This window comes from Mixophyes fleayi, chromosome 6 (assembly GCF_038048845.1).
Source record: "Mixophyes fleayi isolate aMixFle1 chromosome 6, aMixFle1.hap1, whole genome shotgun sequence".
In the NCBI taxonomy this organism is placed as follows: domain Eukaryota; kingdom Metazoa; phylum Chordata; class Amphibia; order Anura; family Limnodynastidae; genus Mixophyes; species Mixophyes fleayi.
In genome coordinates this window covers 27,945,261-27,964,360 of record NC_134407.1, presented here as the reverse complement: position 1 = coordinate 27,964,360, position 19,100 = coordinate 27,945,261, and the positions used below count along the sequence as shown (strand labels likewise).

Below are 19,100 nucleotides of genomic sequence, written 5' to 3'. Positions count from 1 at the left end.
GCATTGAGTGGAGGAGGGCCGTGTTTCATGTATAAGGTCCTTCATTCAGCATGTAATCGGGGAATATCATATTTGAAGAGGGAACGGAATAAACTCTCCGTGCTGACAACAGGATTAATACTACAGATTTATTTCTGTAAGTGCCCCTTTTTGTGCTATTTGGTCCATCTGCCACTGACCTTTATCCACATCATTCCATTTATGCTCATTCATCGATAAACTGTGGTCATATTGGTTAATCATCGATCAAGGTGGATAACTATTATATATATGCATATGGACATACATCATATGGACATACATCATATGGACATACATCATATGGACATACATCATATGCATATGGACTTATTTGGTATTGAATGTGTTTTCTGTGATTTGTTTTGTTTGTTTGTTTTAGATTTGTTCTGGAATTGAGCGCTTTAAGATTTTTATAAATCATTAACACAAGACATTGTTTCGTGGATAAGATTTTTTAAATGAGTTACCATGTGGGGGGTGGAGCACACCAGGGTGTTTTGGATTTTATAGAACACCACAGAGCTGTTCAAGGACACAAAATGATAACATGTTTACACCACACCCGAGGTGGCACTATTCATGAACCTCAATGAGACACCGTTTGGTTCGTGTAGTCAGGTAATATAATCCAAGTACACACTTGGATGTAATGTATTAAAAATCCAAAATTCAATAAATATAACATTTTAAATAAAGCGCTCTCTTATGTCCCATTGCTTTTCTGAGATATATAATAAATAAATGTAAATGTATTAGATATATAATAAGTAGCCATATGTAAACTAGTTGAAGTGAAGGCCAATGATTTGCTGAGTCAATTTGTTTTATAAATTAACTCACATTGTCAGTGTCCAGTCAGTTGATAAAAATGTTATATGTCCTTTAGGGAATAAATATACTGTTACCATATATCACATATGTGGAACTGATATTCCCAGGAACAGATGAATTTGAAGACCTGAGATTTAACGATCTACTTGGTCAAGTAATATAGAGTTGGATCAATCAAAGACTTTCTCAAAAGCTGTCCACAGCCCTCAATAGAGCTATACAGAACAGCTTCCATAGAGCTCTAATTTATAGATGGCTTCAAGTAACTCTGGGTCCCAGTTGCGGGTACCCCACTATTTGCTTTTGTGGGGGGCATATTTAATTACAAGACTCCACTCCACTAAAGGTGCACAATTCCTTTACACATCCGAACACCTTTTTAATTTTTTATTGTTAACCAGACCCGAAAACCCCTTTTGTGACAGGTTCTTAGGATGACTATACTTTGTGTCAGCTGGTGGCAATATTGCTATGTGAGCAGAGACAGCTGGCTGGCTGGCAGTCTGTCTGCCTAACGGCTGTCTTAGTCCTTTTTCCATCAGTTAATAGATTGTAAAGCAAGTAAATAAGTCTAAACTCTCGTAAGTTAGCAGGATCCCAAAGTTTGCTGATTTAAGTTATAAAATTATTTATATCCTTAACTGAAGTCAAGCAGGATTGTTTGAACACCAAAATTATGTTGGATTAACACAATGAACTTGAACATTTTTGAATGCGACACATCTTTAAGGCTACATATATTGTCTTTAATTTGTTAGATTCATAAATAAAATAGAAATTAGACTTTCAGTCATTTGTAGAACGAGGACCCATATAAGGTGGCAGTATGGCTGCAGCTTGTTCCCGATACTCCATGGGCCTCTTTTGTGACCTGCTCATGTATTTTCATCTGACAACATATCTGCCCCAAACAGGTCCTCTGAAACAGGCAGGTACATGTTTCTCTTGATATCCTGTTTTCCTGCCTGCTTTTTACAATAGTTATGTTCTTCCAATACCTGCCTGGATGATTGAGTGGCCATCGATTTTTGGGCAACAGCTGTACGTCTCTTTTTTGCCTTTGGCTGCCCATAGAGCAATTCCTAGGGAAAATTAAAAAAGTCAAAGAGTTCAGTGAACGTTTTCTCTCAGGTAAGTCAGACTGTACTATCAATGTCCACAAGCAAATCCATTAACAAGACCTCACTTAGCAGCGATACGTAATATGGCAATTTTTGGTTATCAATTATCAATATCAAAGAGCAATAAAATCAAACTTTTATTAACTCACATTTATTTACATTAGTTTTGCCTCTCTTGGCACTTCATACCCATTTTCAGCTCCTAACTATCTGACTTATTAAGAGACTTCTTTGGATTCTGTGTCCTTGCTGCACAATGGGAAAGTCAATATTCTCAAGTCATGTGTTAGACGCTATTCTGTCTCTCATGAATTACGTCAGTCCTGAATAACATGGATGTGGCTTAGTTATATAGCCCCAGGCTGCTATTATTCCTAATGAGCCATCTGTGTCGAGTGTAGGCCCTATTCCTACTCATAAGTCTAAGGGTATTTATCCTATCCTATTATGATGATAGAAAGACAAAAGCCCCTTATCAAAGAAACAACTTGTTTAAAGCACTAGTGGACCTTTCTGAATGGATTTGGTTACCTCTATCCCTCCATGGTCACATGTTGAGGGTGCTGAAATCTCATTCTCCTTCTCAGTTTTGCTTTCTATAAGACTGGATGAGGAGTTACCTATCACCGACATTTTCTCAGCTTTTGATCTCAATTAATCATGAAGACACTTCAGAAAAGTAAACTTGTCGTTTCTCCTAATGGAACTCTACTGCACAGAAAACTGTCTGGTGGCCACAACGGAATCTTGAAAGATTCCAAATGTCATGACAACAGCAACAACAAACTGTCACATAAATAACTGTCACTTCAAGATATATTTGAATTTCCCAAGTATCATTTGTTTGGTATTTCATAGCATGGAAGATGACTTTTTAAAATGATTGAGGGTGCTCTCATTACCACCGCCCATATGCCATGCATATACATGATTAACATCAACACAAATATTAGGGGTACTCAAGCACCCACAGAGCTGACACCTAGGTTTCATACTCATAAGACTAACGGTATTTATCAGATCCTGCTATGATGATAGGAATTAAAAAGCCCCTTCTGAAGGAAGCGACTTGTTTATCGCACTATTGGATTTTTCTGGATGGATTATTTGGTTACCTCCTTCCCTCCATAGTCAGATGTTGAGGGTTTGGAAATCTCATTCTCCTGCTCAGTTTCTCTCTCTACAAGACTAGATAAGGAGTTAGCACTCTCCGACATTTTCTCAGCTTATGATCTCAACTAATCATGAAGACACTTCATAGACGTAAACTTGTCTTTTCTCCCAACGAAACTCTACTGCACAGAAAACTGCCTGGTGGCCACAATAGAATCTTGAAAGATTCCAAATGTCATGACAACAGCAACAACAACAAACCCTAGAATAATAACTGTCACTTCAAGTTATGTTTGAATTTTCCAAGTATCATTCATCAAATTAAATGAAGCCATTGGCTGAATAGTTATATTTTCGTTTATCCATTAATTCTTCATTAAAATTCTTAAATTTGGTTTTAACCATAAAATCAATACCGTTTGCGATGGGATCTAATAAGGAAATTTGTGACAGCTCAATAATAACATTATCAAGATTAACCCCAGTGTAGGAAAGCCGTGTCCTGGGACAAATCACCCTTGGCACAAACATATCCTGACTAACCTATATCTAAGAGTGGCTAAATGTTAGCTTCTGTTAGATCCAAGTTACCTTGAGTCTAAAATGTTGTCAAGACTTGTGTTTGGCCTACCCCAAACTTTAATCTAAAACCACTCTTAATTCAAATCCTTATCGCAACCATCACTTTGATCATAAAAAAATTGAAAGGTGTCACCTTATCTCAAACTGTAATTCTAGTCCACTAAGGGATTTTTAGACAAATATCCAACATGTGGCTACATGGACAGCAACATAACAGGTGTTAAGAAAATATTAGAAAGTTTATCTTTAACCAAACCATTTGGAGGTAAGCTGAGAACACAGAAAATTACTTATTTGGATATAAAAATATTAATTATGTTTTGTGTTAGTATGAAAATAGGAAAAATAGAATAAACCTGAAAATATGCGGTAGGAGAGAGAATATAAATGAAATGCCACAAAACCTCTCATTTACTACTAAAAACCTGGAATTTCATAGCATGGGAGAAGACTTTTTAAAATGATTGAGGGTGCTCTCATTACCACCGCCCATATGCCATGCATATACATGGTTAACATCAACACAAATATTAGGGGTACCCACAGAGCTGACACCTAGGTTTCATACTCATAAGACTAACGGTATTTATCAGATTCCGCTATGATAACAGGAATAAAAAAGCCCCTTCTGAAGGAAGCGATTTGTTTATCGCACTATTGGATCTTTCTGGATGGATTATTTGGTTACCTCTTTCCCTCCATGGTCAGATGTTGAGGGTTTGGAAATCTCATTCTCCTGCTCAGTTTCGCTCTCTACAAGACTAGATAAGGAGTTACCACTCTCCGACATTTTCTCTGCTTTTGATTTCAACTAATCATGAAGAGACTTCAGAAAAGTAAACTTGTCTTTTCTCCCAACGAAACTCTACTGCACAGAAAACCCTTCTGATGGCCACAATGGAATCTTGAAAGATTCCAAATGTCATGACAACAGCAACAACAACAAACCCTAGAATAATAACTGTCACTTCAAGATATGTTTGAATTTGCCAAGTATCATTCATCAACTTAAGTGAAGCCATTAGCTGAATAATTTTATTTTCGTTGTTTCATTTATTCAAAACCTTAAATTTGGTTTGAACCATCAAATCAATAAAGTTCACAATGGAATCCAGTAAGATATTAGCAGTGATTTATCTCAGTATAGGAAAGCTCAGCGTGATGAGACAGATGACCCTTGCCTGTCGGCACAGACAGATCCTGTGTAACCTGTATCTAAGAGTAGGATGGGGGTGTATATATCTGTATAGAGATTAGAGATGGTCACTGACCCCCGTGTTTTGGTTTTGGATTCGGTTTTGGATCTGGATTACCGTCGTGTTTTGGTTTTGGTTGTTTTTGTTTTGCTATTTTGTTGGAAAATCAATGTTTTTGGGCCTAAAATAACCCAATTTAGTGCTCCAACTGTTTTAGAGATAAGTAATCTAATTGTAGAGGAAATATATCATCCAAAAAACAGTTTAATTCTTCGTTGGTAGGCCTTCATTTATTCTACACACAAAACAGATTGTCTTCCTCTCCATCTATGCATATTGGCAATGCAGCCATCGTCTTTGGATGTATATTACACCCTACACTTATAGTTAAATATGTAAAGAAAGGGAAAAAGACCGTTTGCTTTCTGTCTCTATAGGCCCCCCTCCACTTTTTTAAAAAAACAAAAAATTCAGCCGTTATAGACTGTACAATATTAATTGAAAGGGACAAAGCCAGTTTGGTCTCTGCATCTATAGGCCCCCCTCCACTTGTCGAAAATACAAAAAAATTCAGCCGTTATAGACTGTACAATATTAATTGAAAGGGACAAAGCCAGTTTGGTTTCTGTCTCTCTAGGCCCCCCTCCACTTGTATAAAATACCAAAAAATTCAGCCGTTATAGACTGTACAATATTAATTGACATGGAGAAAGCCAGTTTGGTTTCTGTCTCTCTAGGCCCCTCTCCACTTCTATAAAATACTAATAAATTCAGCCGTTATATACTGTACAATATAAATTGAAATGGACAAAGGCAGTTTGGTATCTGTCTGCATCAGATCCTCTCTCCACTAGGAGTAAAATAGAAAACTATTCAGCCGTTATATAATCTAGAATATAAATAGAAATTGAGAAAGGCAATTTGGTATCTGTCTGCATCATAATCATCAACATCATCATTAGCGCCCTCGTCGCCTACACAAATCTCCCCCTCATCCTCTTCTAATTCCAAAGTGGCATCCTCAATTTGGGTCTCACCGGCTACACTCGGGCTATTAAGGCAGACATCAGCAGAATGCTCACGATTAGACATCCCACTGTTGGATGGACTCTCCACAGGGATTGTTGTCATTTGTGAATCAGAGCAAACATTCTCCTCTAATGCCTTACTGTTATCTTGCAGCACGGCTTTGACGCGTAACAGTAGTTGTGCACCAATTGTAGGCTGGGTAACTTTTTGGGATCTGCCAATAATAGCCAAAGGGGAAGGCCTCATTCTCTCTTTGCCACTGCGTGTGTAGAATGGCATGCTTGCAATTTTTTTTTTATCGTCACTTAACTTTTGCTCAGTTACACTTCTTTTTCGCTTCAATACAGTAATTTTTTTTTTGGTTTTTGTTTTTTGCACTAATTTGGAAACACTCTGTTGTTTGACATCGCCTTGGCCAGATGACGTACTGGGAACACTAACATCAGGACTGGTGACAGAACCTGGTTGCTCATTCTGATCATATGTGGACTGCTTTGAATCCATTCTGAGCGCAAAGCACTGAGGAGTGCTAAAAATTATTTGGTAGATACTGCTGACAGATATGACTTTTGGCAGCCAGAAATATTTATGCACAATTATGGGGGACACCCCAAAAGCACTGAGGAGTGCTAAAAATTATTTGGTAGATACTGCTGACAGATATGACTTTTGACAGCCAGAAATATTTATGCACAATTAGGGAGGACACCCCAAAAGCACTGAGGTGTGCTAAAAATTATTTGGTAGATACTGCTGACAGATATGACTTTTGACAGCCAGAAATATTTATGCACAATTATGAGGGACACCCCAAAAGCACTGAGGAGTGCTAAAAATTATTTGGTAGATACTGCTGACAGATATGACTTTTGACAGCCAGAAATATTTATGCACAATTAGGGAGGACACCCCAAAAGCACTGAGGAGTGCTAAAAATTATTTGGTAGATACTGCTGACAGATATGACTTTTGACAGCCAGAAATATTTATGCACAATTATGGGGGACACCCCAAAAGCACTGGGGAGTGCCAAATATTAACAAAAAATAATAAACCTCTATCCTCCTCTCTTCTCTAGCGATTTTGGTTAGAGCAATTGCAAGAACAATATTGTATTCTCTGTCCCTGCTCTAATCAGCCTGTGATTACACCCTGCTCTCTCCCTCTGTCAAATGGCGATGGATTGCTGTGGAGGCGTGTATTTATAAAGTTGAAGTATCGCGAGAACCGAACCCCGAGATCCGACAACGTCACGATGACGTTCGGCCTCGATTTGGATTCGGAACGGGCGGGAGAGTACCGAGCTGCTCAGCTCGGTACTCGGATACCCAAAGTTTGGGTGGGTTCGGTTCTCGGGGAACCGGACCCGCCCATCTCTAATAGAGATATATCTGTCAGCGATACCCCTGGTTGTTTGGTGGTGTTTGGTGTGGTGCTGCTCTGACTCAGTGGGGTATCCCCTATTGATAATTCTAAATAGTAGTAGGAAAAAGTGGTCTAAGCACACGAATATTTGTATATCAATATATTTATACAAATGTCGGTGCACTTAGATCATTTTTTTCCTATTGTATCTAAGATTGGCTAAATGTCAGCTGCTGTTAGATCCAGGTTACCTTGAATCTATAATGTTGGCAACAGGGAAGACCTGTGTCTGGCTGACCCCAATCTATACCTTAAAATTATTCTTAATTTAAATCCTTATCATAACTATCACTTTAATCATAACCACATTCAAAGGTGTATTCTTATATCTTGCTGTAATCCTAGTCCACTATGAGACTTCCCCCAGATTAAAATACAGGAGACTCGTCAGAATTCGCAAATCCTTATGTGACTTCCAGTTCACCAGTGATAACCAGCTTATAAATGAGTTGTTTGCATCCACAATAATGGCATACAGACATGTGGGAGGTATTCAATTGGGTTTCCGGTCCGCGGTAACATGCCGGAACGGGCTGCAAAGGCAATCCATGGTACCGTAATAACGTGGATTTTCATAGTGCTACGAAGGAAAATCAGCATTATTGCGGTACTGTATTGCCATCAATACTGCACACTTTTCACAGTAACGCGCGTTACTGCGGACCGGAAACCTAATTGAATACCTCCCTTGGAGTTACAGTAGTTACGGTATAAAATTCCCTGTCTGAAAAAAAATAATTATTTATGCTAGAATAATAAAAAAAAACCCATCATCTGTGTTTTTGATTTGAGATTTAATAGTATAGGGACGGCACTTGGAGATGGCTGCACTTTAGATCAGCTCTGTGTCCTATCTCCTACATGATAATCTTCTCACATAGATAAAACATTTAAAAACTTGTGTAGGCAGTGGGACATTACAAGTTGGTAATGATAAGTGCCACACCAAGATCACGGATATTTTGAAGATCTACTGAAGTAGCATCTCAGTTCAGATGCTGGTAGCAGCAGTTGCCGCCAAAATTTTTATGAATTTGGGAAACAAGTGTCTTGGCTCTATGTCCTGCAGCGAGTATGATGCAAAGTTAAAATTCCAGGCACAAGGCTACTTTGTACAGGCTATAATATTTTGTCCACTGACAGGTGAAACAGGGTTTTCCACTGAGCCTTAAAGGTATATTTACTAAAGTGCGGGTTTCAAAAAGTGGAGATGTTGCCTATTGCAACCAATCATATTCTAGCTTTCATTTATTTAGTGGATTTTACAAAATGACTGCTAGAATCTGATTGCTTGCTATAGGCAACATCTCCACTTTTTCAAACCCGCAGTTTAGTAAATCTAGCCCTTAGTGTTTATGTAGCCTTTTTGGACACACAAAATGTTCTGATTCTTACGCATACTCTGATTTGGTGGTAATCCAGTGCCGGTCGTTGCTTTATATGGGACACTGTTTGCGCCATCTAGGAACATCATATATCGGAAGTACATTTGTCTGCGTAAATAAATCAATGTACATAAAATATTAAACTGTTTTAATAAACAACACATACATCAAAGAAAAGCCTGATGTCCGTTTACTCTTAAGAATTAATAAACACTTCAATAAGCAGCATTTTAGGCCACAAATGTAAATGTAATTAATTAAGGGCGTATCCCAAAGGTGATAGGATAGTGAGAGGTAACCTGATACACATAAGGGACTACTTGGGCGGGCCCTCTAACCTTCAGAAGGGCCACATATTACTCTTAATCTCGGTAATGAGTAAAATAATACAAGTAATCAAAGAGACACCTATTTAATAACATATCAGCAGGCATTTTAAACAAGGTTTAAATAGTCCAACTAGACATGTCAGTTAACTAATGCAAATAGATGGGAGCGACTTCCTATAAAATAGCCGCACCGCTAATAGTATCTGCTAAAGGTGTCAACACACAATCAGCCAATCAGAAATGATTATAGGTAATAGTCATCCTCACTGTTTATCATTGCATCAGGCTCCACCCTTCTAAAAGGCATATCTGCAGATGCATAAGAGTATATATAGAGATGTATATGTATGAATTTTTGGACATATACCCAGTAGTGAAAATGGAGAAGGGCACCGAGAGGGGGGTGAGGTGGTTACATATTACTGGGGCCCGGGCCGCCCACAGTCAAGTAATTTTTTTTTAAATGATTGTGCGCGCGCACCTGCAATTTTTTTGGGAGGAGGGGTTATGGGGGAGGAAGCAGCTCCCAGTCCCTGGACATTGTGTAACATCTTCATACACTGTCCCAGCAGCTGGCAGAGCATGGAGGAGGAGTTCCACCTCTAAACCAACACAGCTTAGATAAGTGATACCTAATGGAAATTTGCTAAATTCATATTTACACATAATCATGACCTATCCATGACATCCCAGAGATTTGCTGTAGAAGATTATTGGAGTGTGGAAGGAAGTCATGGTGCCAACAATCAGCAGTTTATGAGTCATTTGATTTAAACTATACAGAACAACAAAAATAAATATTAAACACGACACCTTTATTTAAGTGATTACACATTTTACACACAATGTCGGCTGAATTATGATGATGATGATGAATTGTATACAAGGATTTTTATTATATACCATATGCCATAAAACTCTTTTGTGTAGAGGGATAATTCCAATTAAAATTAAAAAAAAATTGTTCTGGGTACAAATAGATGAGATAAGTGAAATAAGAAAAATCTTCGTTCATTTAAAGGAATGAAAAGCTCACCCTCCTGGTGCAGGAGAGAGGATCCTCTTCTCATAAACATTAGAGATCGGAGTATCCAAGCAAAGTGATTGTCTTGTTTAACTAGTCTCACCTAATTCCACTATAATTCTTTTACATTTTGGTTGGATTTACCCTTCAAGATAGAGTTCTGCAGTTTCATGATTCCACAGCAACACTCTTCTTCTTTTCTTCACTTCACTTATTGAGGATTACATTGAATAGAATTGATGTATTAGTGGTCCGATACTGTCCTGGCTGCATACCACAGCGATAGTGTGATATTGTGTCTTCTCTGTTCCATGGACATCACTGCAGCTGATGAGAGAGACAACACACGAACCTAATGATAATATTACTTGTCTAAATTCAGTGTGGTTCAAAGGACCATTATGTCATCACAACATCCGCACATTCGCTCACCTCATTGGTTGGGCAAGTTATACATCATATAAGCTTCTTCTCCTGTTATAAAAAACAATACAAAATTATTTAAGAATTTCCAACATCTACTCAATATTGTAATATGAGCTTTTAGCAAATGAAGTGTTTATAAGTAATTGGGAATCAGTGTTTCCCAAATAAAGATAAGTTTCACCATGGGAACTTTTGACATCACAGCTTTGAGCAGTTACTACTACTTACTTTTAATAGAAGATGCTTTGCTAAACATTCTAGTATTTATCTAACATGGAGTAGTTTAAATATGAGAATGTTCTGCATATATCCCAATTAATGATCAGCAAATTATAGGTACAAAATGTACAGGGATATTCTTCAAAAGTTTAACTATAAGGGTCTGTATGTATGTTTATTTTATTGCTACTTGGTTGTTTATTATGCCATGTTGTTATATGCTGGCCTCATTAAAAAATCAATTTACACCTCCATGTATGAAAGAGGTTATAGGGCAGGGTGTAGCAGTTGTCTCAAGCAATAAGATCTGGGAAAGTAAATTACAGAAGACCAATTTTAGTTTTAGCTTTCTGTAAATCATGGGTTTCCTTACTGGTGAATTAACATTGCTTATTATTGTGTACATTTTACTATTACTTGTGTTAGTTGAAGTAAGGAATGATATTATTTGTCTTTTCAAATAAAGCAGCGCGCACAGTAAACATTTGTTTATTCAGATTGGACAGTGCAACTAAATTGACCAGTTATTTAAGATCTGATCATACTAGATTCAGTTGGATCGGATCTAATATAGTGGAAGATTGGATTGAACGATGAACCCTATCACCATGTGTATTCTACCCTCTGCCAGGTGTACCCGATCTGTACTGCGATCTACCTGTGCAGCACGTAATTTGAACAACCAGATCTCTGCTATTTTACCAGTAATGTGGTGCCAAATTGCTCACAGAATTGTTGAGCAGCTTTGCCAGAGTCAGGTGACTGTATATGTGGATGGTTAAATGCAGCACAATAGCTGAGTTCACCACACTTAACATCATTACCTAAAGGAATATGTGGATACAGGACAGCACCCTTCACGTCTATATATATTGTATACTAGATACACATATTAACCTCTGCTCAGGGGCTTAATTATACACAGGTGTTATGTTCTTGCCCTTAGATTTGCCCTCATTCAAGATGGCCGTGATTGCCTCATGAAGTTTCCATCTTGGATCTCTGATATGAACTTGCCCTTACAATAGCCCTTATCTAAGATGGCCAGAACTGTCTCAGGAAGATTCCATCTTGGATTTCATTTTCTGTTTGGGCCTAGAAAAGGCACTTCCTGTTATGCAGCCTTTACTCGAGTATTGTGTTTGTGTCTGAACCAGATGCTTCCACAGAACTTTGCTCCCTTGTGATTTGGAATACAATTCCTTAATACCTCTACAAGATATTTATCTTGTTGATACTTTGGACTTGCTTGCTGGACATTTAAGATTTATCTCTATATCAAAATAAATCTTGTTTACTACAGAAATACCTGGCTATTGGGTTCTGTTTGTAATACCAGAAGTGTGACAACAGGTCAAGTGGAAGTGAAGCCCTAAAACTAGATATTTGGAGAGGTCCCTGCTTGTGTAATGACTATCCACTATCATTAAGTACTATGGCTTATGAGATGTACAAATGCATACACACAGAGACTATATTTTATATAAACACCCATTTTATTTTGGGGTAACCTGCCTGCACTTTATGGTTTTAGGTGGCTTATAAAATGGTTAGAATCCTCCCCTTTTTGGTTAATAAATTGTGTGTAACTTTTATATGTATTGGTAATAATAACATCTCCATTTTGGGATTCGTTACAGACAGCAAATTATTTATGTGATCTACATAAATTAGAATCTATCAGAAGGAAAACATTATTTTCCATAGATGTTGTCTTATTCTTTTGTCATGATAAGGTTTGAATGTCTGTACCTGATTCATAGTAATCGTACACCTTAGCTGACCGCGATTTCTGATTTTGCACCGTAAAATCTTGTTCAGCGGAAAACTCGAAGACTTCAACGTCTTTACACAACTGCCGAAAACAATCAATGTGAAAGGCAGGAAAGAAAGCAAATTAATGGTCAAACAACGGAAAACAAGAATCAAAATAATAAGGAAGGAGTTGTAGTTGAAGTATATTATTAATAACACACTGAATCCTATGTGAAATGTTTGTAAGAAAACAACAAACTGTTGTGAATTGCTTCCCAAAGCGCATATCAATTATATTATTCCCCCATCCCTCTGTCTCAACTGAATAACCTTCTGAATTATTGGTAGGGAGACTGTAAGTTAATGTAGCTGTCAAAGTATATATGAGGATCTTTCTAGAGGTCATGTGATCATCATCATTATTTATTTGTTTACATAGCGCCACTAATTCCACAGCGCTGTACAGAGGAACCACTCCTATCAGTCCCTGCCCCATTGGAGCTTACAGTCTAAATTCCCAAACACACACACTAGGGTTAATTTGATAGCAGCCAATTAACCTACCAGTATGTTTTTCAATTGTGGGAGGAAATCAGAACACCCAGAGGAAACCCACGCAAACAGAGGGAGAACATACAAACTCCACACAGATAAGGCCATGGTTGGGAATCAAACTCATGAACCCAGTGCTGTAAGGCAGAAGTACTAACCGTTAAACTGGCCTTTAAATGTCCTTGGAAGTTTAAAGGAAAATTCATTTTTGGATTGAGGTCCACAAGTTTAACATGAATGCAGAATGTTATTTATCTGAAAACTAAATCAACCTGATCCAACATCTGAAGTAGTCATGGGAGGCTTCCCTTAGTCCTGCAGGCTGCATGGTGTCAGTGAACAAAAGACGGCCTGGACAAGGGTTCCTCAGCCGGAAAGAGGGCCATAGAACACTGCATTTATACTGTATTTACTTATTGAACTCCACGGAACACTGAATTTCCAATTTATGGTGAAGAACCTTTTGCTTCTGACAATGTATCTTTGTCCTGTATTTTTTAAATTAAGCCTTCTTACAATGCACTATTTTTTTAAGTTCATATTGATAAATAAGTTGATTTGTAAAAATTGCTATTCACTCGTCTGTGCCTTATAAATGAAACTCATGAGTTGCGCTGCAGTACCTGTAGATAAGTTTTTGCAGGACACAACAACATTTGTTTCAACAAGTGAAAAACTATTATCTGTATCTTCAAACTGAGTTGATACATGTCTATTAAAATTTACAATTTATAAGTAGATTGGTTAGAAACAACCTGCTAAATTATCATTTAAGTGGCAGAACATTTAAGTCTGCCACTATAAAATGGGTGTACTGTTGGGGTGAGTGTCACAGTGTCCTAGATTCCACACAGTAAAAAAGCAGATTTATTATATGCTTATATTTTTTAAACACATTATACGAAGGATAGGCCGCTTTGGAATAAGGAAAGTAGCCACTGGTGTGGCCAGACTTACTGGATAGGTAATTCATGTTCACCGGTTAATCATGGTGGAGATGTAGTTTGTGTATCTGTTTGCTAGAGGTTGTAATGTAATTTATTCCATATGATTGATTATTTTTTTAATAGCTCTAGTTGCCATCTCCCATGTCCAGTGTTTTATATGTATTCTACTACTGTCAGTACCATTCAGTGCACTTATGTGGGTATTTAAACTATCAATCTTTGGGGAGCACATCATTTACACTTTCTCTTCCCCTTACCTCTGTGATATAGACAACAACCTTGTTATCTGGTGTTTCTGTTCTTCTCACCAAGTTGTGTGTCAGCAGCTGATGAAAGAAGCACATCAAAGAAGAGCTGTCATTTCATAAAGTCCTTTATACATAGTGTCTTATGTACATACCGGGGAAGACTGAGAAATGTTGGCCTTGGGAGTGAATATAACTAAGTGGGTCGAGCTCTTCTGCAACGAAAAACTAGAGAACATGTGCAAAAACTTTTATTTTATATGTTACGAACGCAATAGCTATGAAGCTTAATTTAAACTCTAATAACCTGGCTAATACAGCAGAACCAACTTCCCGACATGCGTACAAAAAATGTATAGACGCAAAAATATATTTTTTTTATCTTTGCTATAACACGCTCAGCAAATCCTAATCTATGGCTGAGCGACGACTCTATAAGCGTCTGTGAATCATTCTCAAACCTCTATATAAGTGGTTCGCTTGTTCGGACGTTTGTCATCATCTGCTACTTACACTTGCCGCTAAGCATCTGCAACTTAAATCGTTTTTTACATCAATCTGGATACAATTGCTTGAACATGGCCTTACTGTACATTTCCTGGATTAGAACACTCCTTCCCTCCCACTTCACGCTTCTTCAGGCATAAGAGCCTAAAAGTGTACATTCACTTTCTGAGCAAGTGCAGTGGTAAGAAACAGCAAATATATGCAATGCAAATGGATGTACGTCTCAATCTGAATCAGGCACAAAGTTCTAGCGACTATAATACAATACATAGAGTATTCTAGTGACCGCTATAGAGTTACCCACTCTGTCCTGGAACTTTTTTGCATACAAATATTATTGAGATATTTATGTACTGTGTAATTTGTTGCACTACATAAAATGTAAAGATTATTATATAACTTTTTGCCAACAGAGATAATTCAGTACATTATTAATTCGGTGAGATCAGTGGGGACTGTATATGGTAGGTGGCAATGTGTTGCGTACAAAATGTGTGGTATAAATTTGTATTGTGATACTGGTCCACAATACCATATAGGGGTCCCACTATGATTTCTGCTCATAAGCACATTTTGTATAATACTAGCCCTGGCTGTGGTTTAGGACTCTAATGAGCCAATCGGAGCACACTGGCAGCACTTAACGTCACACAGCATCTAAGATAATGTGAGGTGAGTGCCACCAGCATCTAATTTGCCAAAGTTGTGAGCGTTTGGAAGCTTGCGGCGGATATCTCAATGTCATGTGATATTACACACTGGCATATTACATCTTGTTTAGAGAAAATTGTGGGCCTTGCTATAGTTTTGATGATTATTATTTAATATTTGTGTTTTTATCTTATAACTAATACAACAATTGAATATGTTGGTTTGCGCAGGAAGTGAGAAATAATAACTCTTCTTTTACCTTTGTCAGAGACTTTGAAATTGCTCTTGAACCAGAAGGTAATTCCACTTCTAGAAGCACCATGTTTGTTAATTTACGAGGTCCTGTATAGCTGTAATACATAACCCACCATTCAAATTGTTAACATGGATAGTTTTGATAAAGTCTCACAGCATCTGGAAATAATAGTGCTATATAAGGTATATTCACCTGCATTAACTATTTAATTAAACAACAAATATACACTAAGAACATAACCAATAACAGTCTAAAATTATGCAATAAATAGCTCTATGTCCTTACATGTATGAAAATTGTCTTCTATTCTAGTTTTGTGTGGGGCCCCCTGCTGGTGTGCTAGAATCCTTTTGGCTCATCATCATTTCTCACTTTCGACTGAGAAACTTTCACTTTGCCTTAGCTGTGGTACTGAATCATCAAATATCTCCTACCCATAACTATCTGCCTACACATAACATACTTGCCAACTCTCCCGGATTGTCCGGGAGACTCCCGCATTTTGCAAGAGTCTCCCGGACGAGTGTGGCAATCTCCCTGATAGGAAGGGGTAAAAATTTAGTTTAAACGCCGCGATTCACCCGGAATCGCGGCGTTTAGCCCCGCCCCCACTGTAAAATGACGCGATTTGCGTCATTCCGTCACGGGGGCGGGGCCAAAATGACGCGATTTCGCAGCCCCGCCCCCTGCACGCCCACGTCCCAGCCGGCATCTCCCGGAAAAGGAAAAAAAAATGTTGGCAAGTATGACTTATGTTCCTCACAAAATCTTTTCCTCTCCTCAGATACATTAATTAAACTAAGCTGATTTTCTTGATCTTACATCATAACTATAGCCAGTGCAACTGCTTTGGGGACCTGCAACGTTCGTGTCTGTGGAGAGGAAAAACACGGACTATTAAGGACAGCTGTAGTGTGGTTAAATGCTAATTTAACAACAATCAGAATTGGAATCTACTAGGTATACAAGAAATGTGATTATAATATAGTAAAATCCATTTATCTGAGTCCATTGGGGAATAGTGTGACAATGGAGTATTGTAGGTGGACTCACAGCAAGGGCACTCTAAATCTTAAACTGTTGAAGCATAGCTCCTCCTCTTATAGGAACTTGCCATCTGGAGCCATCCTCAGTTTCATAAAGAGCCAAAAAGGAGGGACTAACTAAGCATAACAACAGGAAAACCTAGAACATAAACAACCAGACAGTCAGAACAAAGGGAGGGAGCACAGTGTCCCCCAATGGACTCTGATAAATGAATTTTACAGTGAGTAAATAAATTGTCTTTACTCTTTCTTGTCATTGGGGGACACTGCAACAAGGAGGACATTCTAAAGCTGCCCCTAAGGAAGGAAGTGCTCTGAAACAGCTGCATGTAAAACCTTGCGCCCAATGCTATCATTCTGAAATGCAAAGCTCTGCGACTTATATAAATTTGGAAAAGGTGTGGATAGAAGATTACATAGTGGACTTAATGCGATCATGATGCACCACCCAGGAAAAACAACTTCCCTAATGAGCCTTTAAGCCGACCGGCATCAGTTTAGCCACTTCAATTTAAGTCAAGTGAATAGTGGATACAATGAGCTATAGATTGCTTAGATGCTGACCAATCACGCATCATACAGGATGAGTAGGTCATTAGTCTTATGGACTGAAGCAGTACAGTTCACATGGCAACTGAGGCCATGAGCTACATTCAGAAGTCAAAGACTGAGAAAAAAAAATGATGGAACCACAATCTCCTAGTTCAAGTAAAAGCTGGAGACCTCCTTCCTTAGCAAGCATAAATACCACCTTCCAGGTAACATGAACTGATTCCAAGGGCTCAAATGGCTCTTTAGTAAGAGTCCTGAGCACTAAACTAAGATTTAGTTCTAGGGACTCCTGGTGCAACCAGAGTCCCTTGAACAGAAGAGGGCCTATCACTATTCCTCACCTGGACAGACTGGCATCCATGGTGACTAAGGTCCACTCCCAGTTTTGGAAGGACTGACCATTTGTGAGATTCGGTCTTCTCAACCACCAATTGAGCGACTGAACAAAATGATGATCTGCCTGTCCAGCTGAAGGGTGGACCTAGACCATTTCCTGAGAAGTTAGCACTGAAGTGGTCTTGCATGTAATTGCGTGAAAGGCACACAGACACCGTGGTCTTCAGCAATTTCATGCATCGGAGAAGAGAAACTTCCCTTCTGGCGAGCAAAGACTTGGTCTTATTCAGAAGGGAAAGGATTTTGTCCTCTGGAAGCAACACCTTCTGACACACTGTGTTGAATTTGAGGCCCAGGAAACTCATCTGTTGTGCTAGAATAAAGGAAGACATGGAAAGACTGGGAATCCAGGCATGTTTTTCCAGAATCTGGATATTCAGAGGAAGGCAGATTCTGATGGTGCCGTTAAAAGCCGATCATCCAGTATGGCTCTATTGTGATGCCCTAAGATGGAGGAGACTTGCCATGATAGCCATAATTTTGGTAAAAAACCTTTGGGACGGTAGCCAGGCTAGATGGTAAAGACCAAAACTGATAGTGTGTGTTGTGCACTGCAAAACGAAGTAGATATTGATGTGCCTCTCAATTGGGAAGGTGGAGGTAAGCCTTCTTTATGCAATGGACAAAAGGAACTCACCTTTTTCTGTGCTTACAATCACTGAACGCAACAAATCCACATGACTCCATATTGAATCCCAGAACCCAAACCTGCTTGTTGAGGGTACTGAGAGTCAAGATCAGACAAAACGATCTATACAGTTTTCAGACTAGAAAGAGGTTGAATTAAAGCCCCAAACCTCTTTCTTGAGAAGAATCCGGAATTATCACATGAGAAGCTTCTGGATAGCCAATCTTCTAAGTCTGCAGGTGGGTAGACCTGTGGTGAAGAATCTGCAGTGACGGAATCTGACAATGTCGATGTCATAACCCTTTGTCCATACCTCCAAACCCGGCAACTGTAGTTGAGGCCAGCCATTGGTCCTGAAACTGTAGAATTTGGGCCCATACCACAGTGACATGGTGGGTAATCCCGTCATGCAGAGACCTCTTTTATTGCTATGGGTGTCTCACATCTGGCAGACTCCCTGCCTCTGTGAAAATCTCCTAGAGAGGAAAAAGATTGGTGGAAGCTGTCCTTGACCTTCTGAAGGATGAAATGACAGAAATCATGGTTCTTTCAGTTTAGCACTGGTAACGGAGAAAGACACTCTTAAATTCCGTAGCTACTTGAATAATCTGCTAAAGTTCCTAGCCAAAGAGAGTGATACCATCAAATGGTAATGACTCCAGAGTATATGTAGATACTGCATCTGTGGACCAGGAATGCAACCACAAGGAACACCTAGCTGAAATGATGAGAGTAGAGAGTATGGAGATGACTGAAACAGCATCCAGAGATGTCCAACCTTCCTGAATGTATTCCGCCAGGACTGACAAGTCAGCTCTAGGCATATTTCCTGCAGGTCAATAGCCAACTATTTCAACCATTTTT

At 38.6% G+C, this 19,100-nt stretch overlaps 1 protein-coding gene across 5 annotated transcripts in view; it reads right to left on the bottom strand.

Moving 5' to 3' along the window:
* Positions 1 to 9,826: 9,826 nt before the first annotated feature.
* The window catches only part of LOC142160962 (alpha-2-macroglobulin-like protein 1), a 69,361-nt gene continuing 60,087 nt past the window's right edge, over positions 9,827 to 19,100 (bottom strand). For 4 of the 5 annotated variants that reach the window (XM_075216104.1, XM_075216106.1, XM_075216108.1 and 1 more), the window contains 5 exons: positions 15,618 to 15,708; positions 14,213 to 14,281; positions 12,454 to 12,556; positions 10,489 to 10,530; positions 9,827 to 10,383 (listed from right to left, as the gene is read on the bottom strand). In XM_075216104.1, coding sequence (XP_075072205.1) covers positions 10,490 to 10,530; positions 12,454 to 12,556; positions 14,213 to 14,281; positions 15,618 to 15,708 — 304 coding nt within the window. In that variant the 3' untranslated portion in view covers positions 9,827 to 10,383; position 10,489. Of the gene's footprint in view, positions 10,409 to 10,488; positions 10,531 to 12,453; positions 12,557 to 14,212; positions 14,282 to 15,617; positions 15,709 to 19,100 lie in introns of all 5 variants that reach the window. The other variant, XM_075216105.1, reaches the window with a different exon arrangement.